The 27,450-nt window shown below is 48.9% G+C and overlaps 1 protein-coding gene across 2 annotated transcripts in view; it reads right to left on the reverse strand.

Annotated features, from left to right (window-relative positions):
* The window catches only part of nlgn4xa (neuroligin 4 X-linked a), a 498,119-nt gene that overhangs the window by 362,666 nt on the left and 108,003 nt on the right, over window positions 1–27,450 (reverse strand). Inside the window, exons 3-4 of one of the 2 annotated variants that reach the window (XM_085999657.1) lie at window positions 22,760–22,819; window positions 21,149–21,298 (exon numbers count right to left, since the gene is read on the reverse strand). In XM_085999657.1, the coding sequence (XP_085855783.1) occupies window positions 21,149–21,298; window positions 22,760–22,819 (210 nt within the window). The remainder of the gene's footprint in view (window positions 1–21,148; window positions 21,299–22,759; window positions 22,820–27,450) is intronic. The other variant, XM_085999658.1, reaches the window with a different exon arrangement.

Consider the following 27,450-nt stretch of genomic DNA (forward strand, 5'->3'; position numbering starts at 1 on the left):
AAGGAGACCAAAACTGTACACAGTACGAGGCCAATGACTCTCTCATTTGCAAAGTGGTAAGATTGAGTATGAATGTTGACTCCTAGGACCTAGAGATTCTAATTTGCCTGTACTGAGTTTTGAGAGAGTAAATAAGGAGCAATTGTTTCCACTGGCAGAGGGGGTCGGTAACCAAAGGACACAGACTTAAGGTAATTGGCAAAGGAACTAGAGGGGGAGAGGAGGAGAATTATTTTTTTTACGCAGCGAGTTGTTGTGATCTGGAACGCGCTGCCTGAAAGGGCGGTGGAAGCAGATTCAACGGTAAATTTCTAAAGGGAATTGGATAAATACTTGGAAAGGTAGAATTTGCAGGGCTAGGGGGGAAAGAGCGGGGGATAGTGGGACTAATTGGAGAGCTCTTTCAAAGAGCCGGCACAGGCCCGATGGGCGAATGGCCTCCTTCTGTGCTGTAAGATTCTACGATAAGTGACTATGTGTGGGAACGGAAGTGGGTGGTGAAGTTCTCAATGAGTGTGGGTTTATGCAGGGCGCTGATTGACTGGCATATTAAGTTGCATCATAAAACTGTATAAACCCTAAGGTTGTTAGCAGATCCATTGTCTTCCCCTCGCTTTCCACTGTTGCAAATTTTCAGTTGATGAACTGCAGAACTGCAACAAGCACTAATAGAAACAGAAGAAACATAGAAAAATAGGAGCAGGAGTCGGCCATTCGGCCCTTCGAGCCTGCTCCGCCATTCAATATGATCATGGCTGATCCTCTATCTCAATACCATATTCCCGCTCTCTCCCCATACCCCTTGATGTCTTTTGTGTCTAGAAATCTATCTATCTCCTTCTTAAATATATTCAGTGACTTGGCCTCCACCGCCTTCTGTGGTAGAGAATTCCACAGGTTCACCACCCTCTGAGTGAAGAAATTTCTCCTCATCTCAGTCCTAAATGTCCTACCCCGTATCCTGAGACTGTGACCCCTCGTTCTCGACCCCCCAGCCAGGGGAAACATCCTCCCTGCATCCAGTCTGTCTAGCCCAGTCAGAATTTTATACGTTTCAATGAGATCCCCTCTCATTCTTCTAAACTCTAGTGAATACAGGCCCAGTCGACCCAATCTCTCCTCATACAACAGTCCTGCCATCCCCAGGAATCAGTCTGGTGAACCTTCGCTGCACTCCCTCGATGGCAAGTATATCCTTTCTTAGGTAAGGAGACCAAAACTGCACACAGTACTCCAGGTGTGGCCTCACCAAGGCCCTGTATAACTACAGTAAGACATCCTTGCTCCTGTACTGTTACAGTAATCGAGTACTTTAGTTGAAAATAAGGAATTTAATTCTGTCCATTCTGTGGCCACTATTTCACTTCTATCCCGTTCGCCTTCTGCTATACGTTTACTTTGTTAATTTTTTTTTTAACCTAATGTCTTATTTGTGTTTACTTTAAAGTTCTAGACTTCAGCTTCTCTCTTACCCCTCTTCCCTGAACAACATTCCTCCCTCCACTTGGTCATTCCTCCTACTAGCTGTTTGTGGGATCTTGCTGTGTGCAATATAAAAAGAAAGAAAGAATTCGCATTTACGCAGCGCCTTTCACAGCTCAGGATGTCCCAAAGCACTTCACAGCCAATGAGGTACTTTTTGAAGCGCGGTCACTGTTGTAATGTTGGAAACGCGGCAGCCAATTTGCGCACAGCAAGCTCCCACAGACAGCAGTGAGATGATGACCAGCTAATCCGTTCTTTTTTTAGTTGATTGAGGGACAAATATTGGCCCAGGACACTGGGGGAGAAGTCCTTTCACATTCAACTCAGAAGGCAGACGGGGCCTCGGTTTAATGCCTCCTCCGAAAGACTACACAACATAGAAACGCAGAAACGTAGAGAAATAGGAGCAGGAGTCGGCCATTCGGCCCTTCGAGCCTGCTCCGCCATTCAATATGATCATGGCTGACCCTCTATCTCAATACCATATTCCCGCTCTCTCCCCATACCCCTTGATGCCTTTTGTGTCTCGAAATCTATCTATCTGCTTCTTAAATATATTCAGTGACTTGGCCTCCTCAGCCTTCTGTGGTAGAGAATCCCACAGGTTCACCACCCTCTGAGTGAAGAAATTTCTCCTCATCTCAGTCCTAAATGTCCTACCCTGTATCCTGAGACTGTGACCCCTCGTTCTAGACCCCCCAGCCAGGGGAAACATCCTCCCTGCATCAAGTCTGTCTAGCCCTGTCAGAATTATATACAACAATATCGATTGCACCGCAGAAAGTAATTTATTGGTTGTGAAGCCAGGCGGGTCGTGCTGAGGACATGATAAGGTGCTGAACAAGAGCAAGCTCTTCTGGGTTTTTTTTCTTGGCTACATTCATTTGGTGGAAGCCATTTTAAAGAGAATATAAGGAAGCACGCCTGTAAAGGAAGCTGCCCGATTCTCCTTCCATTTAAATAACTGGAAGGAGAACTGGGTGGGTTCCTGTCTAGGCATGTGCTATAAGCTGCCCAATTTTCCAATGCTCACTGAACCCAGTGCGCTGGCGGCACAGACCAGGAAAATCTCCTCTCCTGACTTCCCCACTGCACTAATACAGCTCTTAAAAACCATAAAGAAAAATTTGCATTTATATTGCACCTTTCTTGACCTCAGGGCATCCCAAAGCACGAAGATCTAGGCTGGCACTCCCAGTGCCAGTACTGAGGGAGCGCTGCACTGTCGGAGGTGCCATCTTTCGGATGAAACCTTAAACCGAGGCCCCGTCTGCTCTCTCAGGCGGACGTAAAAGATCCAACGGCCCTATTTCGAAGAAGCGCAGAGGGAGTTATCTCCCCGGTGTCCTGGCCCAATATTTATCCTTCAATCAACGTCACTAAAACAGCTTATCTGGTCATTATCACATTCCACCAGCCTGTCTATGTCCTCTTGAAGTCTATCGCTATCCTCCTCACTGTTCCCTATACTTCCAAGTTTTGTGTCATCTGTAAATTTTGAAATTGTGCCCTGTACACCCACATCTAAGTCATTAATATATCTATATATATATCAAGAAAAGCAGTGGTCCTAGCCCCGGCCCCCGGGGAACACCACTGTACACCTTCCTCCAGTCCAAAAAACAACCGTTCATCGCTACTCTCTGTTTCCTGTCACTTAGCCAATTTCGTATCCATGCAGCCACTGTCCCTTTTATTCCATGGGCTTCAACTTTGCTGGCGAGCCTATCATGTGGCACTTTATCAACTGTGCCCCACTATTGGCGGCCGTGCCCTCAGCTGACTGGGGCCTTAGCTCTGGAATTCCTTTCCTAAACCTCCCTGCCTCTCTCTTCCCACTCCCACACTGTTACCTCTGGAGTCCCCCAAGGATCTATCCTTGGCCCCCTCCTATTTATCAACTACATGCTGCCCCTCGGCGACATCATCCGAAAACACGACGTCAGTGTCCACATGTACACTGACGACGCCCAGCTCTACCTCACCACCATCTCTCTCAATCCCTCCACTGTCTCTGATTTGTCAGACTGCTTGTCCGACATCCATTACTGGATGAGCAGAAATTTCCTCCCACTAAAGATTGGGAAGTCCGAAGCCGTTGTCTTTGGTCCCCGCCACAAATGCCATTCCCTAGCCAGTGATTCCAACCCTCTCCCTGTCTGAGGCTGAACCAGACAGTTCTGAATCGTGTTCGCGCAGTTGATCCCAAGATGAGCTTCTGACAATATCCGCTCCATCACCAAGACCGCCTACTTCCACCTCCGTAACATCGCCCGTCTCCGCCCCTGCCTCAGCTCATCTGCTGTTGAAACGCTCACCCATGCCTTTGTTACCTCCAGACTGGACTATTCCCAATGTTCTCCTGCCCGACCTCCCATCTTTCACCCCCCATAAACTTAAGCTCATCCAAAACTCTGCTGTCATTATCCTAAATCGCACCAAGTTTCCTTTACACAACACCCCCGTGCTCGCTGACCTACATCGGTTCCCGGTTCGGCAATGCCTCGATTTTAACATTCTCATCCTTGTTTTCAAATCCCTCCATGGCCTCACCTCTTCCTATCTCAGTAATCTCCACCAACCCTACAACCCTCTGAGATCTCTGCGCTCCTCTAATTCTGCCCTCTTGCGCATCCCCCATTTTAATCACTCTATCATCGGTGGCCGTGCCTTCAGCTGTCTAGGCCCTAAACTCTGGAATTCCCTCCCTAAACCTTTCCACTCTCGCTCCTCCTTTAAGACGCTCCTTAAAACCTACCTCTTTGACCAAGCTTCTGGTCATCTATCCTAATATCTACTTATGTGGCTCGGTGTCAAATTTTGTTTGATAGTCGCTCCTGTGAAGCGCCGTGGGACGTTTTACTACATTAAAGGCGCTGTATAAATACAAGTTGTTGTTCAGTCTTCCCGACTCTACATCTACTTTCCCCTATTGACCGTATTGTCCCAAAGAGAAATCATTCTTTGTACTGCTGACCTTTCAGATCTTGGCCTCTCTAAATCAAACGGGCAGTATAAAGGAGCACAAAAGACTATTAGATGCGGTACTGGGGAGAGAAGGGATTGAGGGACCTAGTGACAAGGCAGAGGGGTTAGGGTTAATCTACCACGAATTGCTGGGCATTTTAGGCCTAATGATCTTCTCCTTGTTCCTTCGAGTTCTTATACTTCAAATGACACCATGAGATAAAAGCGTTCGCCATGTTTTTAGCCCACTCCTCTGAAGTTGCTCGCTGATCTTTTAGTGGAGGTGGTAAGCCGTTTAAAATTAATGGCTTTAACCCTCACTTAAAAGAGCAGCGGCGTTTCAGATGAGCACATGAAACGTTCTTATCTAAGTAGTGTCATTATGCTTTGACCCTGTTCCCTGACATTCCCTGTTCCCCTCGGCACTAAATCTTTTAACTATCAAAAAGGAAATTGGAGTATTATTCCATCCATGTTGTGGTACAAAGGGATCTGGGGGGCCTAGTACATGAAACACAAAAACTTAGCATGCAGGCACAGCAAGTAATTAGGAAGGCTAATTGAGTGTTGGCCTTTATTGCAAGGGGTATGGAGTATAAAAGTAGGGAAGTTTTGATGCAACTTTACAGGGCGCTGGTGAGACTGCACCTGGAGTACTGCGTACAGTTTTGGTCTCCATATTTAAGGAAGGATATACTTGCATTGGAGGCGGTGCAGAGACGGTTCACTAGGTTGATTCCTGGGATGAAGGGGTTGATGTCTGACGAAAGGTTGAGCAGGTTGGGCTTATACTCACTGGAGTTTAGAAGAATGAGAGGTGATCTTATTGAAATATATAAGATTCTGAGGGGGATTGACAGGGTGGATGCTGAGAGGATGTTTCCTCTAGTGGGGGTATCTAGAACTAGGGGGAAGAGTTTCAGAATAAGGGGTCGCCCATTTAAGGTGGAGATGAGGAGGAATTTCTTCTCTCAGAGGGTCGTGAATCTTTAGAATTCTCTACCCCGGAGAGCTGTGGAGGCGGAGTCAGTGAATATATTCAAGGCGGAGATTGACGGACTGTTTGCGCTACAGGGAGTCAAGGGGTATGGGGAGAGAGCGGGAAAGTGGTGTTGAGGCCGAGATTGGATCAGCCATGATCTTATTGAATGGTGGAGCAGGCTCGAGGGGCCGATTGGCCGACTGCTGCTCCTGTTTCTTATGTTCTTATTTTGATCAGTCTTTAGTGCTTTCTTTTAAAAAGTTAGCATTGGAGGCGATAGTATGACATGGTATTTAGAACGCAGGAACAGGCCATTCGGCCCAACACGTCCGTGCCGGTGTATCTGCTCCACACCAGCCTCCTTCCACCCCTCTTCATCTCACCCTATCAGCATATCTTTCTATTCCTTTCTCCCTCATGTGTTTATCTAGCTTCCTCTAAATGCACGATAGCAAAATACTGCGGATGCTGGAAATCCGAAATAACAACAGAAAATGCTGGAAAAACTCAGCAGGCCCGGCAACATCCGTGGAGAGAGAAATAGAGTCAACGTTTCGGGACGAAACCCTTCGTCAGGACTGAAAAAACGCAGGAAATGAAACAGATTAAAAGGCCAGTTTGGGGGCTGGGAAATGGGGATGAAAGAACAAAAGAGAGAAGAGACATTAAGAGGTATTCAAAGCCAGACGAGATGGTGATAGGACTAGTGGAGACAAAAGACGGCTCTAGATTAGGTGTGAAATGCGCTGGCAGAATGGGAGACAGCTGCCATGTGGGAGAGAGAAAAAAGGGGGAAGGTCACAAAACAAAGGTGTGGATAAAAAATATATATAAAAATATAATAGGGGCCGAGTTTATGATTTGAAATTGTTGAACTTGATATTGAGTCCGGAAGACTGTAAAGTGCCTAATCGGAAGATGAGGTGCTGTTCCTCGAGCTTACACTGGGTTTCCGTGCAACAATGCAAGAGCCCGAGGATGGCGAGGTCCGAGTGGGAATGGGGCAGTGAATTAAAGTGACAGGCGACCGGAAGCTCGAGGTCCTCTTAAATGCATCTGTGCTGTTCGCCTCAACCACTCCCTGTGGTAGCGAGTTTCACATTCTCACCACTCTCTGGGTAAAGAAGTTCCTCTTGAATTCCTTATTGGATTTATTAGAGACTCTCTTACATTTATGGCCTCTAGGCTTGGAAAGGTTATTGAGCCTGATGGTGTGGGGAGGGGCTGAATTAATGTTTCAATTAACAATGCAAAATCATCACTGAGTCTATGATTGCATCTCCCCTAATCTAACACCTTCACGACTGTAACATGATAGGTTACATAGACGTCCTTTCACAGCATAAGAATTGTGCGGTAATTCAACTGAACAGAATATCCAATTAGCAACTTATCTCTTGAATCTCTGAATATTGCAACCTTTCTTTATTTTGTCAAAGTTAATATTTAAGACGCAGTACTGAAGTGATTGTAAGAAAGGCTTTGATCTGAACGCTCTCCTCTTCCCAAAGCAGAGAACGAGGAGATGGTGGCTACTACAACAACAGCTTGCATTTATGTGGTGCCTTTAATGTACTGTAGTACAACGTCTCAAGGTGCTTCACAGGGGCGTAAATCATACAAAAACTGACAGCGAGCCAAAGAAGGAGCTATTAGGACAGGTGAACCAATGCTTGATCAAAGAGGTAGGTTTTAAGCAGCATCTTAAAGACGGAGAGAGAGTTGGAGAGGCGGAGAGGTTTGGGGAGGGAATTCCGGAGCTTACGGCCTAGCCGGCTGAAGGCACTTTTTTTTATTCGTTCATGGGATGTGGGCATCGCTGGCAAGGCCAGCATTTATTGCCCATCCCTAATTGCCCCTTGAGAAGGTGGTGGTGAGCCGCCTTCTTGAACCGCTGCAGTCCGTGTGGTGAAGGTGCTCCCACAGTGCTGTTAGGGAGGGAGTTCCAGGATTTTGACCTAGCGACAATGAAGGATCAGCGATATACTTCTAAGTCTGGATGGTGTGTGTGACTTGGAGGGGAACTTGGGAGGTGGTGGTGTTCCCATGCACCTGCTGCCCTTGTCCTTCTAGGCGGAAGAGGTTGTGGGTTTGGGAGGTGCTGCCAAAGAAGACTTGGCGAGTTGCTGCAGTGCATCTTGTAGATGGTACACACTGCAGCCGCGGTATGCCGGTGGTGGAGGGAGTGAATGTTTAAGGTGGTGGATGGGGTGCCAATCAAATGGGCTGCTTTGTCCTGGATGGTGTCGAGCTTCTTGAGTGTTGTTGGAGCTGCACTCATCCAGGCAAGTGGAGAGTATTCCATCACACTCCTGACTTGTGCCTTGTAGATGGTAGGCAGCGTATTCCAACTCACTGCGTAAAAAGAATTCTCCTCATCTCCTCCTCTGGTTCTTTAGCAAATTATTTTAAATCTGTGTCCTCTGGCTACCGACCCTCCTGCCACTGGAAACAGTTTCTCCTTATTTACGCCATCAAAACACTTCTTGGTTTTGAACACCTCTATTAAATCTCCCCTTAACCTTCTCTGCTCTAAGAACAACCCCAGCTTCTCCAGTCTCTCCAGGTAACTGAGTTCCCGCATCCATGGTACCATTCTAGTAAATCTCCATTATACCCTCTCCAAGGCCTTGCCATCCTTCCTAAAGCACGGTGCCCAGAATTGGACACAATACTCCAGCTGGGGCCTAACCAGTGATTTATAAAAGGATAGCATAACTTCCTTGCTTTTGTACTCTAGGCTTCTTTTTCACTTTGGTAATGTTCTGCGTTATGGGCACTGATCCTTCCCCCTGCATTTCTCAATGTAAAAACCTCTTCATGTCTGGTACTTTTCCAGTCATTTGAAGATGGCCCGATTAAAACATTTTTTTTTCAAATGAACAGGAATGGGACACAGTCGAAGCTCGACAGGAGATGAGTATCGTGTACCGTGGTTGAACTGGTATCTTTCAGCGGAAACTGTCTCCCTGTCTTCTAACTGAAGAGGACGTGTACAAGGCAGTGGACTGAAACATTCCCGCTTATCCTCGGGGATCTGAGTTCCATTCATGCACAGACAGATGGACAAAATGTCATCCCGCTGTGATGGCAACAGTACGTGAAGCGAATTGAAGACGAGATGTGCCGATCCAGTTTCAAAGCACACACCTGCCTTCAGAGTCAAGGCAAAGGTTCGCATGGAGTAGAAATTACAGTTGCCGAGATGAGGGAGCGCACATTTACCACATTCAAGTGACATTTCTCTGTCTGCTATTTTAACTGTTCAGTTTAAATGGGTTAGCGCCTCCTCTAAAACAGTGAACAGAGAAATACTGTACCAACGCGCCATGTATGCATTCCCTATTATTGCCAACAGTAACTCCTAGACTTATGGGGGGAAAAATTCAGTATCGCCCCATTTGGGGCGCCATTATCGGCCATGCGCAAAGTTTAGTGCCTGGCGCTAATTATCGCCTCCGAAGGCAAACTTGGCTTTTATCGCCCCTGGAGGTGATTGGAGCGCTAAATCAGGTGCTTCACACCTGTCTTAAGGCGCAAAGGCCGAGGAGCAAGGCGCTACCTCAGAGCGCTGGCGAAGCAAGGAAGGGCAAATCAAAATGAACCTGCAAAGTGCTGCTCAGTACTCAAAACTCCTTCACACAGCGTTGAATCTCTCCAGAAGTCTCTCTCTCTCTCTCAGAATGCGTGGTGCAAAAATATCACCAACAATAAAAGGCAGGAAGCGGTCGCCTTTAAATAGCGCTCCCCTAGTCCCTTTCAGACTGCAAAACGCTCCCCTCAACCAGTCATTGCTAGTGGCAGGCAGTAAGGCAGGGAGCGCCACTCAATATCCGGTCCGGGGTGCTACCGGGGCATTGCGTACTTGACTGATGTCACGATCTGCCGGCGCAGGAGATCGTGGCGGTAGTGTTTAGCGCCACCGCAAAATGTCTAGTTAATTTCGCGAGCGGCGCAAACATCGCTGCGCCCGGGCGCGAGTTGCTTTGCGCCCCATTAGCGCCCTCTTAAGGCGCTAACAGGAGGCGCAAACAACTGAACTTTTCCCCCATGGTTATTACTTTTGATAAAATAAAATTTATCTGGAAAATTTTCTGTTTGCAAACACTCATTCAATGTACTTATCAGTTAGTGGTTGGTAGGGTTACAGGTCAGCTATGTCCCGTTCACCCATCACCCCTGTGCTCGCTGACCTACTTTGGCTCCCGGTCCAGCAACACCTCGCGTTTTAAATTCTCATCCTTGTTTTCAAATCCCTCCGTGGCCTCGTCCCCTCCCTATCTCTGTAATCTCCTCCAGCCCCACCACCCCCTCCGAGATCTCTGCGCTCCTCCGATTCTGGCCTCTTGAGCATCCCCGACTTTAATCGCTCCACCATTGGCGGCCGTGCCTTCAGCTGCCTAGGCTCTAAGTTCTGGAATTTCCTCCCTAAACCTCGCCGCCTCTCTTTTCTCCTTTAAGACGCTTCTTAAAACCAACCTCTTTGACCCAGCGTTTGGTCACCTGCCCTAATACCTTCCTTATGTGGCTCGGTGTCGAATTTTGTCTGGTTGTAGGAGTCGCAAAAATCCAGGAAAATACAGTCTACATTGTAAAACCCCTGAAATGGCCACATTTTATGAACACAAGATGGAGTTGGCAGATCACATGACTCATTTCAGAAGGACATACCACTGCAGTATCTTAAAGAAACCTGAGTCGCCACCGATTAGAAGATTCCAGAACTGACTGCAATTGATATGGTAAAATTGTTATAGTAGTAACGAAGTCAAAACAAAAGTATTTACACCTCAAGGTGTGTTAAATGCTAGCAAAATGCAAACCCATCTCTGAAATCACAGAGCACAGACAAAACCTATTATCTGTACCAAACTCAGAGGGACACAGGACAGATCCCATTAGTTTCATTTACAAGACATTAAAATAAAGTACCCGCTTTTGTCAAAGCAGCCTGCCCATTACTTTAACAAAAGAAAACCCCTGATTTGGTGCCAAGATAAGGGCAAGAAAACAGTATAACTGTTGGGGGAAAAGAGACAAAAAGACAGTTTCACACAGACACGAGGTCAAAGGCAAAGCGAGTGGAGAGGTTCAATTACGGTTCGAGGAGCACGGAGGGCCTACAAGTTCGAGCAGGAGAGCAGATTCAGGAGCCGGTCCCATAAGGAAGATTGGAGATCCCGGACGATACAGGAGCACCAAGGTCAAGGACAGTTTTTTTAAAACCCTGGTGAGCATAAAGGCCCAACTCCACCTAGCTGATCTAGTTGAGGTATACTTTAGACGGGAGGGTTTTTAATATTAAGGGCTTTGTAATTCGGGAGTGTTATTCATCCTTCGTTGTGCCGTGCGCTTTCTCCACCCCCGTTTTATTATATCGCTGATCTAGAATTGATGTATTATGATAGTCAAAGTAACTCTTGCGTGTTAAATTTTAGTTCCCATTGAGAGGCGTGTTCATGATTTTTGTCTGCATTGTTTCTTCATTCTCTATGTTTTATTCGCCTTAAAAATAAAGATACCTTTGATTTAAAACTTACCTTGTCTCACCTGATCCATTTGCCTTCCGAGTCACAAGTTGGGCCAACACATCAAGGTGGTCTGGCAATAAGCCCAGTGTCTAGAACCGGTGAGGGGGGAGCGCTTCGGAACCGCTCACGAGCAGTGTGAAATCAAAAACCGATCTCGCACACCACAAGCTCGTTAAAACGACCCCTTACAGGTAACGCTCCTGTGAAGCTCCTTGGGATGTTTTACTACATTAAAGGCGCTATATAAATACAAGTTGTTGTTGTTGTTGTGTAAATAATTCTGTTTCACGCCCGTTTTAAAACATGTAAATTCTGTAGCCAAGTTGACCCATCCTGGCTGCACTGTCGGAGATACCACACTCTGACTTGCTCCTCAGACCCTCTTTCTCAAGCAGTTATCTAATTCCCTTGTAAAAAGAACTTGCCAACTCTGCTTCAGGAACGGTTTGTGGCTGAGAATTCCACATAGAATCATAGAATAGAAACATAGAAGATAGGAGCAGGAGTAGGCCATTCGGCCCCTCGATCCTGCTCCGCCATTCAATGCGATCATGGCTGATCATCCAAATTCAGTACCCCGTTCCTGCTTTCTCCCCATATCCCTTGATCCCTTTAGCCTCAAGAAATATATCTAACTCTTTCTTGAATATATTTAATGAATTGGCCTCAGCTGCCCGTGTCCTAACTCGCACCAAGTCCCGTTCGCCCATCACCCCTGTGCTCGCTGACCCACATTGGCTCCCGGTTAAGCAGCGCCTCGATTTCAAAAGTCTCATCCTTGTTTTTAAATCCCTCCATGGCCTCGCCCCTCCCTATCTCTGTAACCTCCTCCAGCCCCATGACCCCCCGAGATCTCTGCGTTCCTGTAATTCCGGCCTCTTGAGCATCCCCAATTTCCATCGCTCCACCATTGGCGGCCGTGCCTTCAGCCGCCTCGGCCCCAAGCTCTGGAATTCCCTCCCAAATGGTTACAGCACGGAAGAAGGCCATGCGGCCCGTCGAGCCCGTGCCAACTCTCAGCTAGTCCCACTTCCCCACCCTTTCCCTGTAGCCCTGCAATTTTTTTTTTGCTTCAGATACTTATCCAACTCCCTTTTGAAAGCCATGATTGAGTCTGCCTCCACCACCCTTTCAGGCATTGCATTCCAGATCGCTGTGTAAAAAAGTTTTTTCTTACATCGCCTTTGGTTCTTTTGCCAATTACCTTAAGTCTGTGTCCTTTGGGTCTCGACCCTTCTGCCAATGGGAACAGTTGCTCTCTATCTACTCTGTCTAGACCCCTCATGATTTTGAACACCTCGATCAAATCTCCTCTGCTCCAAGGTGAACAACCCCAGCTTCTGCAGTCTATCAACGTAACTGAAGTCCCTCATCCCTGGAATCATTCTCATAAATCTTTTCTGCACCCTCTCTAAGGCCTTCACATCCTTCCTAAAGTGCAATGCCCAGAAGTGGACACAATACTCTATTTGAGGCCGTACCAGTGTTTTATACAGGTTCATCATAATTTCCACACTTTTGTATTCTATACCTCTATTTATGAAGCCCAGGATCCTGTAAGCTTTTTTAACTTCTTTCTCAACCTGCCCCGCCACCTTCAACGATTTGTGTACACATACCCCCAGGTCTCTCTGTTCATGCACCCCCTTCAGGATTGTACCCTTTAGTTTATATTTCCTCTCCTCATTCTTTCTACCAAAAATATCATTTCACACTTTTCTGCATCCTGCTCACCAGCTGCCTGAACAAATGTTGTTCGCAGGCTAAAATGTTCAGCCCGCCATCTCACCACATGAGCAACGCTGGCCCTTCACACGATCGTCCAGGCAACAGTTGAAGGCAGAGATCTTGTTTAAACTTTGCACGTTGGACAAAATATATTTTGTACGGGGGCGGCAATGAGCAGGCCCCTTAAACCCTGCAGCGCACAGATGTGTACTGCATGCACACACAGAGTCTTGAGGTTTTCAGCAGGCTAACGGCTAATTACCAAGGCTTTCCGGTGAGAACATGAGAAGATAAGAAATAGGAGCGGGAGTCGGCCATTTGGCCCCTCGAGCCTGCTCCGCCATGGCTGATCTTCGACCTCAACTCCACTTTCCCGCTCAATCTCCTCTCATCCCAGGAATCAATCTAGTGAACCTTCGTTGCACTGCCTCCAAGGCAAGTATATCCTTCCTTAGACAAGGAGATGTTGCTTGAGGGAGAAATATTGGCCCGAACACCAGGGATAACTCCCCTGCTCTTCTTCGAAATAGTGCCATAGAATCTTTTACGTCCACCTGAGAGAGCAGACGTGACCTCGGTTTAACATCTCATCCGAAAGACTCCAGCCAGGGGAAACAACCTCTGAGCATCTACTCTGTCAATCCCCTTCAGAATCTTGTATGTTTCAATGAGATCACCTCTCATTCTTCTAAACTCCAGAGAGTATAGGCCCATTCTACACAATCTCTCATCATAGGACAGCCCTCTCATCCCAGGGATCAATCTAGTGAACCTTCGTTGCACCGCCTGCAAGACAAGTATATCCTTCCTTAGATAAGGAGACCAAAACTGTGCCCAGTACTCCAGGTGTGGTCTCGCCAAGGCCCTGTACAATTGTAGCAAGACTTCCTTACTCTTATACTCCAACCCCCTTGCAATAAAGGCCAACATGCCATTTGCCTTCCTGATGCGCCTCAATAGCTTCAAGGCTCAAAGTTAACTGGATAAAACAAGGCTTTTATTAGCAAAGAAAGGTGCCTGTGTCTTCACCTAGCTTCACCTAGCATTCTGGTGTTCTGCTGCAAGACAAGCCTGGGCTTGTCTTAAGTAGGGCCAGGTATGGGCGGAGCCGACACACCCAATGGGGAGAAAGGGGGCGGTGCACTATATACAATACAAGGTAAAACACAGGAGCAGGCAATACAAACACAGGAGCAGGCAATACAATATATGTAGTTAAATACAGAGTCTGATGAATGACATATTTCATCACATTCACCCCTTCTACAGATTTAGTCTGTCCGGGGGTGTGATAGTCCTCTGTGACCGACATAACGGTTGCGGTGCCGCGGGTCCCGGCTGGGTGTCCCGGATGACCTCCTGGGTCTCTGCCGGGGGCGCCACCGGTGTTGTTGAAGGAGTAGGTGGTGGGGGTACCGTTGGCTGGTGTTCTTCCGGGGGTGATGAAAAAATAGTGGGTGGAGTGGGTGGGTAATAGTTGTTGTGGTTGTTGTCGTTGTTGCTGTTGTTGTTGTAGTCATTGTCGTTGTTGCTGTTGTTACCGGCTGGGGCGAGGTCTTTTATGGACACAGTGTCCTCCCGTCCGTCGGCGTGCCGGACATACGCATATTGTGGGTTGGCGTGGAGCAGGTGCACTGGCTCCACGAGAGGGTCCATCTTGTGGCCCCTCACATGCTTCCGCAAAAGTACCGGACCTGGGGTGGAGAGCCATGATGGTATGGATACGCCTGAGGTGGATTTCCGGGGAAACACAAACATTAGCTCATGAGGCATGGCGTTAGTGGCGGTACACAATAGTGACCGTATTGAGTGGAGCACATCTGGGAGGACTTCCTGCCAGCGGGAGATAGGGAGGCCCTTGGTTCTTAGAGTTAGGGTGACTGCCCTCCATACTGTCCCGTTCTCTCGCTCCACCTGACCGTTACCCCGAGGGTTGTAGCTGGTGGTACGGCTCGTGGCAATCCCCTTGGACAGCATGTACTGGCGTAGCTCTTCACTCATGAAGGACGCCCCCCTATCCGTGTGGATATAGCTTGGCATACCGAACAGGCAGAACAGGCTGTTGAGGCATTTAATGACCGTGGCGCTGGTCATGTCTGGGCAGGGGAAGGCGAATGGGAAACGGGAGTATTCGTCCACAATGTTCTGGAAGTAAACATTGCGGTCGACGGACGGGAGGGGGCCCTTGAAATCTAAGCTAAGCCGCTCAAAGGGCCGTGTAGCTTTGATTAGGTGGGCTCTATCAGGGCGGTAGAACCGAGGCTTGCACTCAGCGCAAGTGCAGCAGTTCCTGGTCAGAGACCGAACTTCCTCAATCGAGTAGGGTAAGTTGCGGGACTTTGTGAAGTGGAACAGCCGTGTGACCCCTGGGTGGCAGAGGTCGTTGTGGAGGGTCTGTAGCCGATCCCCGGTGGCGTTGGCACATATCCCTCGTGAGAGGGCGTCGGGGGATTCGTTAAGGGCCCCCGGCCGGTATATGATGTCGTACTCGAAGGTGGAGAGCTCGATCCGCCACCTAAGAATCTTATCATTTTTAATCTTCCCCCTCTGTTTATTATTGAACATAAACGCTACCGACCGCTGGTCGGTAAGTAGGGTGAAGCGTTTGCCGGCTAGGTAGTGCCGCCAGTGGCACACTGCCTCCACGATGGCTTGGGCCTCCTTTTCCACGGAGGAGTGTCTGATCTCGGGCCCCTGGAGGGTCCTCGAGAAGAAAGCTACGGGCCGCCCCGCCTGGTTGAGGGTGGCCGCCAAGGCAAAGTCAGACGCATCACTTTCCACTTGAAAGGGAGTGTTCTCGTCCACTGCCTGTAGCGTGGCCCGCTCAATATCCTGCTTAATGCTTTTGAAGGCAGCATGGGCCTCAGCAGAGAGCGGGAAAGAGGATGCTTTCAAGAGGGGGCGGGCTTTATCGGAGTAGTTAGGGACCCATTGGGCATAATACGAGAATAACCCCAAGCAACTTTTCAGGGCTTTGGGAGTGTTGGGCAGGGGCAGCTCCCGTAGGGGGCGCAATCGGTCAATGTCTGGTCCGATTTCCCCATTCTCCACCACACTGCCTAGTATGCAGAGGCACGTGGTGTTGAAAACGCACTTGTCCTCGTTGTAAGTGAGGTTGAGTTTTTGTGCGGTTTTCAGAAACCTCGCGAGGTTTGAGTCGTGGTCCTGTTGGTTGTGGCCGCAGATGGTGACGTTGTCGAGATAGGGGAAGGTTGCCTGCAAGTGGTGGTCATCGACCATGCGGTCCATCTCCCTCTGAAAGACCAAGACCCCATTCGTCACCCCAAAGGGGACTCTGAGGAACTGGTAGAGGCGTCCGTTTGCCTCGAAGGCGGTGTACGAACGGTCCTCTGGTCTGATAGGGAGCTGGTGGTACGTTGACTTGAGGTCGATAGTGGAGAACACCCGGTATTGGGCAATTTGGTTCACCATCTCGGATATGCGGGGTAGCGGGTAGGCGTCTAGTTGGGTATAGATGTTGACTGTTTGACTATAGTCAATCACCATCCGCTTCTTCTCGCTACCCCTCACCACCACCACCACTTGGGCACGCCACGGGCTGTTGCTGCGTTCAATCATGCGCTCCCTCAGGAGCCTGTCTACCTCGGTCGCGATAAACCGCCTGTCCTCCCAGCTGTACCTCCTGCTTTTGGTCGCTATTGGCCGGCAGTTAGGGGTAAGGTTCGCGAATAGCGAAGGCGGCTTTACCTTCAGGGTAGCCAGACCGCACACTGTGAGGGGCGGCTGGGTCCCACCGAAATTGAGCGTGATGCTTTGGTGGTGGCACTGAAAATCCAGGCCCAAGATCACGCTCACACATAAATCCTTCATAATTAACAGTTTAAAATTATTATATATACAGTGCCTTTAACGGACAATCGTACCGCGCAGTAACCCGCAATAGTCGATATCTGGGTTTTGTCGGCCATAGAGATCCTGCCCTGAGTAGGGACTATAGTTAGAGAGAGTCGTTGTACCAGACCAGGGTGAATGAAGCTATCCGTGCTCCCGCTGTCAATTAAACATTTAACCTTGCACCCGTTTACCTCGATGTCCACCATCAATTTGGATAGTGGGTGCGGTCTGGACTGGTCCACTGTGATCGACGCCACTGTAGGGCCCTGATCGGGACAAGATGGTGGGCCACACGAGGCCGGGTAAGATGGCGTCCACGATGTCTGCTCGCGAGATGGCGGACCCCACGAGGTCGGACAAGGTGGCGTCCAAGATGGCCGCTCCCACGGCGCGCACGCGGCGGTGGCGGGTTTGCCTGCGGGGTTCCCTCTGCACACCTTCCCAAAGTGCCCCTTCTTACTGCACTTACAGCAGGTGGTGCCTTTCGCCGGGCACAGGTTCCTGGTGTGCTTCGGCTGCCCGCAGAAGTAGCATTTGGGGCCCCGATGCGTCGCGGCGGTCGTAGGGCTTCTGGGGGGAGAGCAGGGCCCCGACAGTGTTGGGCTACTGGGCGGGGAAGCAGAGGCGGCGTGGGCCGCGCGGCCTGCCGAGTAGGAGTCAGAGTTCTTCTGAGCCACATCCAGCGATCGCGCTGTGTCCACAGCCTGTGTCAGATCTAGGCCCGTTTTCTCTAGCAGTCTCTGCCGGATGTAATTAGAGCTAAGGCCTGCGATAAAGGCATCCCGAATAAGCTCGTCTGTGTATACCGTGGCTTTCACGTCTTTGCATTTGCAGTCTTTGCCAAGCACTTTTAGGGTGACTAGAAAGTCCTCTAGCGACTCTCCGGGTCGCTGTGTGCAGGTAGCAAGCAGATGCCTGGCGTACACCTCGTTGGTAGGCCGCTGATAGTGGGCCTTTAGAATGTTGCAGGCATCCAGGTAGGTGGCGGCGTCTTGGATGAGTGGAAGAACCCGGTAGCTTACCCGATTCTGCAGGATCCCGAGTTTCACATCTCCGGTGGCTTTAGAGGCTGTGACGGCTTCGGAGTTGGCCATAAAAAATTCCAAGCACTGGAACCAGTGTCCAAACCGTGCCGATGCATCCGAAGCATGCGGGTCCAAATCCAAGCGTTCCGGTTTCAAAAGTTGATCCATCGTTGAAAGTTTGCTAATAAAATTGATGCGCCTCAATAACTTCAAGGCTCAAAGTTAACTGGATAAAACAAGGCTTTTATTAGCAAAGAAAGATGCCTGTGTCTTCACCTAGCTTCACCTAACATTCTGGTGTTCTGCTGCAAGACAAGCCTGGGCTTGTCTTAAGTAGGGTCAGGTATGGGCGGAGCCGACACACCCAATGGGGAGAAAGGGGGTGGTGCACTATATACAATACAAGGTAAAACACAGGAGCAGGCAATACAAACACAGGAGCAGGCAATACAATATATGTAGTTAAATACAGAGTCTGATGAATGACATATTTCATCACACTTCCTTATTGCTTGCTGTACCTGCATGCTAGCTTTCTGTGTTTCTTGCACGAGGACACCCAAATCTCTCTCAACACCAACATTTGAAAGTTTCTCACCATTTAAAAAATATTCTGTTTTCCTATTCTTCCTACCAAAGTGAATAACCTACATTAGACTCCATCTGCCACCTTACTGCCCGCTCACTTAGTCTATCTATATCCCTTTGCAGACTCTGTGTTCTCCTCACAGCTTACTGTCTCACCTAGCTTTGTATGGTCATCAAACTTGGATACATTACACTCGGTTCCTTCACCTAGGTCATTAATATAGATTGCAAGTAGTGAGACCCACACCACAGTCAGACTTCCAACCTGTGGATACATTGCCCCTTCAGGAACTGCTCAAAGTCTCTTGCAAGAAATCTATGCTTGGCTGCTCTCACCAGGCTCCCGCTACCCTAATACGTGTCGAGCCAATCAATACAAAAGCACCAGGGGTTAATAACTCGACATCACGGAGTTCTCAAGGCTCCAGGTGTTGATAGCGACCTAGTCAATAAAGTCACGTCTTCACTGGAGGACCATCGCACTTTAATTACGACACGGAGAGTTGGGAGATAAACTTTCTTTCTTTCACATTATGAGCGCTGGACAACTGACCCATCGAAGGCATAGAATGACGCACGAGTATAAATTAAGCCACAGTCCACATGGACCAAAAGAACCAGCACAGATCATACAACATCGGCTCCATAGCACACCGAGAGTTTGTTAATGAGGATTTCGACAACACTGTTTGAGACTTCTGCATGCAGGTAGTTACGAAGGGCTATTATGGATGACAATCAAGGTTAGGTGGTCATTGTACTTATCAAAGAGAATCAAAGCTCAAAGCAAGCATGAACTGGCTCTGAGTTCTAAAGTCAAAGCCCCTCAGGATTTCCTGTTATACAGTGAAGCGTTTTCCTATGGCTTATGGGCCCTTTCCCTGCGGAAACTGGGAGCCACAATTTGACATTATGGAATACTGACATTTGTAGCATGCATCATTCCCAGCCAGCTCTGATTCAGCACCTAGGAGAAGGAAACGCCTCAGTGAAATCAGTACAAGTGAGGTGACTGGCTTCGGCTCTGTGCTTGGGGAGGTTTTTGCTGTAATGCTGTCATCTTGGGAGGCCATACACCTGAGGCGGAACCTCGCTAGCGGTGAGCACGTTAGCGGTGATGGAGCGACAACTTGATAGTGCAAAACTATCCGTAAGTTCTTGCCATGGAGGGAGTGCAGCGAAGATTCACCAGACTGATATCTGGGATGGCAGGAATGACGTATGAGGAGAGATTGGGTCGATTGGGCTTGTACTCGCTGGAGTTTAGAAGAATGAGAGGGGATCTCATTGAAACTTATAAAATTCTAACAGGACTAGACAGACTAGATGCAGGAAGGGTGTTCCCGGTGGCGGGGGAGTCCAGAACCAGGGGTCACAGGTTAGGATAAGGGGTAAGCCATTTAGGACAGAGATGAGGAGGAATTTCTTCACCCAGAGAGTGGTGAACCTATGGAATTCTCTACCACAGAAGGCAGTTGAGGCCAATTCATTAAATATATTCAAGAAGGAGTTGGATATATTTCTTAAGGCTAAAGGGATCAAGGGATATGGGGAGAAGGCAGGGACCGGGTACTGAATTTGGACGATCAGCCATGATCTCATTAAATGGCGGAGCAGGCTCGAGGGGCCGAATGGCCTACTCCTGCTCCTATCTTCTATGTTTCTGTGTTTCTATGTAAAAAGAGATAAGATCTCCGTTAGGGGGGGGGCGGGGCACAGCCAACATTAATCTGAGGAGCCAGCCCCAAAAGGCCAAGAGCCTCTTTTGCCCATCAACACTGTTCGGTTCCACCATTTTGCCCTTGGATAGCAATGACTCAAGTGAGGAACTGCGCACAGAAGGCACGCTGGGCTGGGAATTCCTCTGAACATTCTGGGTGCGTAAATGCCTCAGTGTTTCTGGCAAAATGTGAGCATGATCCCCAAAAAAATGTGTTTATGATTTCACTGACAAGACAGAAGACGGACCTTCATGAAACCGTTTCCGTTGTCAGTGCTGGCAGCGATGGGAGGGATTCTCATTCCCTTGTGGTGAGGCTACAGGGGCACAAGCTTGCAATGGGTTCCAATGGAGTTGATCGGATCCACAGCCGACCTTCTTTGTACATCATGTGACTCGGCGCCAATTCAATAATCTGTTTCTGGAGCAAATGAAAATGTCAGCCCCGAGTCACAGTTAACTGAGTTCCAGCTGGCCCACCCCAGAATGCAGGAATAACCTTTACTAGTTGAAGCTGGCACTGGTCTCAATCCCTGCCTTTCAAAGTCCTCGTCAGACCATTCGATTTTGGGTTGGGTGGTTTAGATTTGCAGGGTCCAATAATGATTAAAAGAGTGTGGTCGGGTGGGGAGTGGGGAGGGCGGTGATTGTTATGTGTAGTGTGACCTGCTAAATGGATTGAAGACTTCTTGGGGTATAAACTAGCCTTGGTCGGTAATGCGCAGCAGGCGATGGAGAATTGGCAGTCAGTACTAACACATGGCCGGCGTGGCCAGCATTTATTGCCCATCCCTAATTGCCCTTGAGAAGGTGGTGGGGAGCCGCCCGCTCCGCCCACTTGAAGTCAATAGAACAGAAAATTGGGCGACGGGTAAAAGGGGGCTCCCGATTCGCTAGTTTTGCGCTACCGCCCAGGGATGAGTTTGTACCATTCGCTATTGCTGGAGACATTGTTAACTTCAGAATCCAGAACTGTCAAACAGAGGAAGTCTTCACAAACGCATCCGGCCGTGTCTCTAGCACATCGCGGTGAGCGGAGAAATTCTTCGACCCAGAAGATTTGTTCAAACTAATGCAAGACTCTTGAAGGCGGTGCAGGGACCTGAAGGCAGCATGAGGAGCTGGAGACGCAAGGCTTTGAAGAGCCAGCCCACAGACAATAATAATAATAATCGTCCTTCTCAAGTAAAGGAACGGTGGTCGGAAGTCAAGGTTTACGTGAGTCCCATCAATCAAGAATAAAAATGAAGCTAACTCAGTTACTCACCTAAAACTCCCAGCCTGTAGTTGAGCGTTACAACGATGACATTTCCATAGCTTGCCAGAATGCTGCCGTCGATCAGGTTGCCGGTGCTTTCCATGTAGGAGCCACCGTGAATGTACACCATAACCGGTTTAGGGCCATTGTCGTGAATATCTGTAAGAAAAGGAAAAGTTTGGTCTCAGGTGCATGTAGGCATTAAAACGCACACACACACACACACACACACATCTCTTGTAATGGTATATGATGGGTTTAACAGGAGTAGGAACAAACTGCTAACGTTCAATGGATTCACAGCATTCTTTATGGGCTAATATGGTCAGGGCTCCGAACATGCCACTAAGTTCCAGATGGAGCATGAAACTATTCCTGACAGACCCCTCCCAATGAGACAAAATGTTGCACTTTTTAACATGTAGAAGTTCATGCATTAAGCACCGTTTCTCCCGGGTTTTAATCTGTGTTTCTTTGTCGTGATGAATGGATTGGGCTGAACTGTGATCCTCACGCGGTTAAATAGCCCGTCGAAACCCACTGCCTAGGCTCAGAGGTGAGATTGTGTTCAGTTGTACCTCGACTGGGGGGGTAATTACTGACCTAACCTCCGGACGGGAACCCACAGGATCGGGTGGAGCGTCAGTTTTACACTTCGGATTGACTTCGATGGAGGGTAAGATTGCGCGCGTTGTAAAACCAGTTAAAATTGCCGCCAGTGTCTTTGATGCCACGGTCTTCACTGAAGTTCACTGAGGACGAGGACAACCTTTCAACTCGTCCCGCAAAGCACCTCCTCCCATGGCTAAGCTGGTGACTATGCTGCTCAGTGTGGAATGAGCCGTAGGGACCGGGATGATCCCAAGTCCGATCCCCACCCCTCCCCCACCACCCCACCCCACCTCCGTCTAAAGCGGGTTAGCTGCTTTCAGACGGGGTGCCAGGAGGGGTGCCACTGGCATCAACCTCCCAAACTAAGGAGGGGAAACCTCTCCCTCGGCCCGGGGGCTCCGCCCACTCCGGTTCTATATTTCTTAAGGCTAAAGGGATCAAGGGACATGGGGAGAAAGCAGGGACGGGGCACTGAATTTGGATGATCAGCCATGATCTCATTAAATGGCGCAGCAGACTCGAGGGGCCGAATGGCCTACTCCTGCTCCTATCCTCTATGTTTCTATGGTATCTCCTTCTGGAAAGTGATGCTCGTCGAAGACGCGGTGGGGGGGAGGGCGCTGAACTGCGATCCTCACGCGGTCGAACAGCCCGTCGACACTCCTTTGCCTAGACTCAGAGGGGCGAGACAGCAGAAGGAGAGTGGAGAGACCTACGACACCGTAAGGTCAAGAGGCCCGAAGGGGGAAGAGAACCGCAGTGGAGGAAAAGCATATACCATCTCACACAAGGAAATCCCATTCACCTATCATCACCCACCCCTGCACCCCAATGAAGGTTTATTCCGTGAAGCAAGTCAGCATTTGGGATGAAGAAGAAGAGAAAAAAAAACACTCAGGATGCACACTGAATGTGCGCAGCTTAAGTAAAGAAAGAAAAAAATGGGTTGGAAAAACTTCGAACGGTCGGTTCTCATGCATCAAGGGGTTCGAGCACAGAAAAAGATACCTTCATCTTCACCACCATCATTACTGGTTATATCATCAGCTTGTTTCTTTGTGTTGGCTCCTAGGTTCAAAAAAAAAGATGAGGAGAACAAAGGGAAGAATTCAAAAAATACCAGCACGGTTTGCCAAGAAGAAGCGAACAATTATTTAAAGAGAAAAAAAAAAGAATCTTCCATTTAAAAAAAAAATCCCAGTATAATTATACTAATATAGTAAAAGCGTCGACTTCTACGAGGCTTTGTTATCGTAAAACAGTCGTTTCACCTGGAAGAAAAAAAAGGTAAACAAAATGGACCTCCCCACCAAAGGGTCATGAAGGTCGACAGCAAGAATCAGTCTTTCCAGCACAGGATTCCAAAAAAAAAAATAGAATAATCAAGCAATCGGAAATTTAACAGCACAATAAAAAGAAAAAAAGAAGTCAAGGGTTTTTTTTCAAACCTCCACGCCGATTAAACCGATTAAATTGATCAATCACACCACAAACTGTACCCTGAGCTGGAAACTCCCCTCACCGTGGAAGTGCAACAACGGGCGAGCAGTACCCAGTTAAGGATGAAGGCTAAAAATAACTAGCAATAAATGTTTGGATTTGCCAACGGTTCGCCCATGTTCGGACTAGTCTGGGTTTTGAGTGGGCTGTCTGGAGATTTCTAAAAAATAAAAATGAACTGGAATTCCCCGCTTAACTCTTTCTCAAGATACTGAGGGATAGAACGTTAACGTTTGCAGTCAATTGCCACCATTGCCAGCTCTTGAGTGGTGGTGCCACTATGTCACCCCCCGCCCGCCCCTATCCTGCTCCATGCCATCCATCTTGGCAAAAAAAGAGGCAACCTTATCGGCTTTAGTTGCCTCCATCAAGATCACCAGCCAAGGCCATCTATCAATATAATGCTCAGAACCCCAGGGCAAGGCCCACAGTGCAGGGCATCACTAAGACTGGGAAAAATCAGAGAGAAGACAATGAGAAACAAGAAATGGTGGTTAAACGGTGCCAAGCTTGAATTTTAAAAACTTGGATATTGTGAGGAGGGCGGGGAAGATAGAAAGACTTGAATTTATATAGCACCCTTTCACAACCCCAGGATGTCCCAAAGCGCTTTACAGTTCTTATTTTGAAGTGTGGTCACTTTTTGCAGAAAATGCAGCTGCCAATACACAGCAAGCTCCCACAAACAGCAGTGTGATAAATGACCAGATCATCTCTTTTTTTAGTGATTGTTGGTTGAGGGATAAATATTGGCCCCCGGACACCGGGGAGAACTCCCCCCTGCTCTTCTTCGAAATAGTGGCCGTGGGATCTTTTACATCCAACCTGAGAGGGAAAAGAGGGCCTCGATTTAACGTCTCATCCGCAAGGCGGCACTTCCGACTCCCTCGGTACTGAGCTGAAGCGCCACCTTGGGTTCTGTCCTCCAGTCTCTGGAGTGGGACTACGAATCCACAGCCTCCTGACTCAGAAGACGAGAGTGCTGCCCACTGAGCCACGGCTGACACTTGACAAGTGTGGAGGAGTTGCACGGGTTTGAGACCTTGGAACAGAATGCGTCGGTACAAAGGGGAAAAATTCAGTATCGCCCCGATTGGGGCGTCATTATCGGCCGTGCGCAAAGTTTAGCGCCTGGCGCTAATTATCGCCTCCGACGGCAAACTTGGCTTTTATCGCCCCTGGAGGTGATTGGAGCGATAAATCAGGCGCTTCACACCTGTCTTAAGGCACAAAGTCCGAGGAGCGAGGCGCTACCTCAGAGCGCTGGCGAAGCAAGGAAGGGCAAATCAAAATGAACCTGCAAAGTGCTGCTCAGTACCCAAAACTCCTTCACACAGCGTTGAATCTCTCCAGAAGTCTCTCTCTCTCTCTCAGAATGCGTGGTGCAAAAACATCACCAACAAAAAAAGGCAGGAAGCGGTCGCCTTTAAATAACACTCCCCCAGTCCCTTCCTGACAGCATAACGCTCCCCTCAACCTGTCGTTGCTAGCGGCAGGCGGTAAGGCAGGGGGCGCCACTCAATATCCGGTCCAGGGCGCTACTGGGGCGTTGCGCACTCGACTGACGTCACAATCTGCCGGCGCAGGAGATCGTGGCGGTAGTGTTTAGCGCCGCCGCAAAATGTCTAGTTAATTTCGCGAGCGGCGCAAACATCGCCGCGCCCGGGCACTAGTTGCTTTGCGCCCCATTAGCGCCCTCTTAAGGCGCTAACGGGAGGCGCAAACAACTGAATTTTTCCCCCAAAGTGTTTCAGTAGCAGCACAATGAAGATGGAGGGAGAATGAAGAGAACATGGTTGGCATTTGGAGCTTGGGAAGAATTGGAAAGGAAAGGTCGGAGGAGTGATGGCCATTCTAGTAAAACGGAGACAGATAAGAAAGGTTGGAATGGAGACAGGGACAGGTTGGAATGAAATTATAAGAATTCAATTGTGAATGAACAAGCAAACCATGCCTAATAGCCTGAATGGAAATTTTCTTGAGCGAGGTCGGATACAGACTCTAATAAAGTAGAAATCCCTCATTACCCTGAGGATTACTGGCTGAGAGAAACAGAGCACTAAAGAATTGTTCAATGCAGGAGATGCCCCTCACAAAATCTCATGGACATAACTTGAATATTACAAGCAAAGAAATAATCCCAAAAGGCAAGAGCTGAGAGCCCAATGTTGCTGGAAAATCACGATCCAATTAAATTGAACAATCAAATAACAAGGATGGAGATTCTGAAACACTGGACTGGAATAGTGAGGACTCTCTGAATTTTCCACACACCCGATCCATTAAAACGCAAACGTGTAGTAAGATGCACCAAGAAATAGGGCCGTGGAATGTTTACACTCTGCATTAATAATAAAGCAAATCCTATCCCAATATAGTATGCTTAAATTAAACTGCTTATTTGAAAGAGGCTTCTGGTGGGTGCCCTGTCCCGGTGTAGACCCGTGCGCCAATCCAGCCTCCACTGACAGCATTTACTTGGACCTCTAGGACACCAGGGCAGCGGGAATGTTGCACAGGTCCTTCCCACTGCACTGAAAGCAAATGTCCATCATATGGCTGATGGGGAAACTGAGACATGGAAGGACAACCAGTGGAAGGTGTTACCGAGAAGCCGTGCATAAGAACACACACTCAGATATCCAGGGCTCAGTATCTACTGTGACAACAACAACATCATCTTGCATTTATATAGCGCCTTAGTAAAACGTCCCCAGGGCGCTTCGCGGGAGCGTCATCCGACAAAATTTGACACCGAGCCACAGAAGGAGATATTCGGGCAGATGACCAAAAGCTTGTTCAAGGAGGTAGGCTTCAAGGAGCATCTTAAATGAGGAAACAGAGGGAGAGAGGCGGAGAGGTTTAGGGAGGGAATTCCAGAGCTTAGGACCCAGGCAGCTGAAGGCAATGGTCGGGAACCGGGGCTGCACAAGAGGTCAGGTTTGGAGGAGCGCAGAGGTCTCGGAGGGTTGTAGATCTGGAGGAGGTTATAGAGATAGTGAGGAGGGAGGGGCGAGACCATGGAGGGATTTGAACACAATGATGAGAATTTTTAAATCGAGGTGTTGCCGGACCGGGAGCCAATGTAGGTCAGCAAGCGCACGGGTGATGGATGAACGGAAGTGCGAGTTAGGATACGGGCAGCAGAGATTCGGATAAGGTCAAGTTTATGGAGGGTGGGTGATGGGAGGCCGGCCTGAAGAGCGTTGGAATAGTCAAGTTTGAAGGTAACAAAGGCATGGATGAGGGTTTCAGCAGCAGATGAGCTGAGGCGGGGCGGCGACAAGCGGTATTACGGAGGTGGAAGTAGACGGTCTTGGTGATAGAGAGGATACGGGTTCGGAAGCTCATCTCAGGATCAAGGAGGATGTAGATGGACAAACAGACGCTGTTGACATTCCACCACAACATGTAGGTCCCTCCTAGCTGGCCAAGTAGCAGGAAGCTTATCGGTACTTTGTGCTGTTATACTACACAGTTTTTTTTTAAATTCATTTTTGGGATGTGGGCATCACTAGCAAGGCTGGCATTAATTGCCCATCTCTAGTTGCCCTTGAAAAGGTGGTGGTGAGCCTTCTTCTTGAACCATGTGGTGAAGGTACTGCCACAGCGCTGTTAGGTAGGGTGCTGCAGGATTTTGACCCAGTGACGATGAAGGTCAAGCTAGTTAATCTCCAGGAGTAACCCTATGCACACTTGGTGCTTGTCCATTTGTGCTAATCTCTCTGGCTAAGCGGGAGATGTTCCTATAAGGAGAGAGCGTACCAGACAAACAGAAATGCTTAAGCGTCAAGGCGGGTTTGTAGGCATGTGAGACACCTTACTGATTGAGAAAGCCAATCTGCTGAGGCAGCTGTTGGAGCTCCACGATTATTCTCAGTGGCCCTGGGCTAGAGAGGGACAAAGCCGGCAAGATTTCTCCGTCCCTGATTACTATCCAGTGACAACCCCCCCCGCCCACCACCACCACCACCCTACCACCCCACCACCCCTACCACCCCACCACCCCACCACCGCCCCACCACCCCACCACCCCACCACCCCACCACTCTACCACGCCACCACCCCACCACCCACCACCCCACCACCCCACTACCCCACCACCCCTACCACCCCACCACCCCACCACCGCCCCACCACCCCACCACCCCACCACCCCACCACCCCACCACCGCCCCACCACCCCACCACCCCTACCA

This window comes from Somniosus microcephalus, chromosome 10, assembly GCF_052327205.1.
Source record: "Somniosus microcephalus isolate GS21.2 chromosome 10, FLI_Smic_1.0, whole genome shotgun sequence".
NCBI classification, from domain to species: domain Eukaryota; kingdom Metazoa; phylum Chordata; class Chondrichthyes; order Squaliformes; family Somniosidae; genus Somniosus; species Somniosus microcephalus.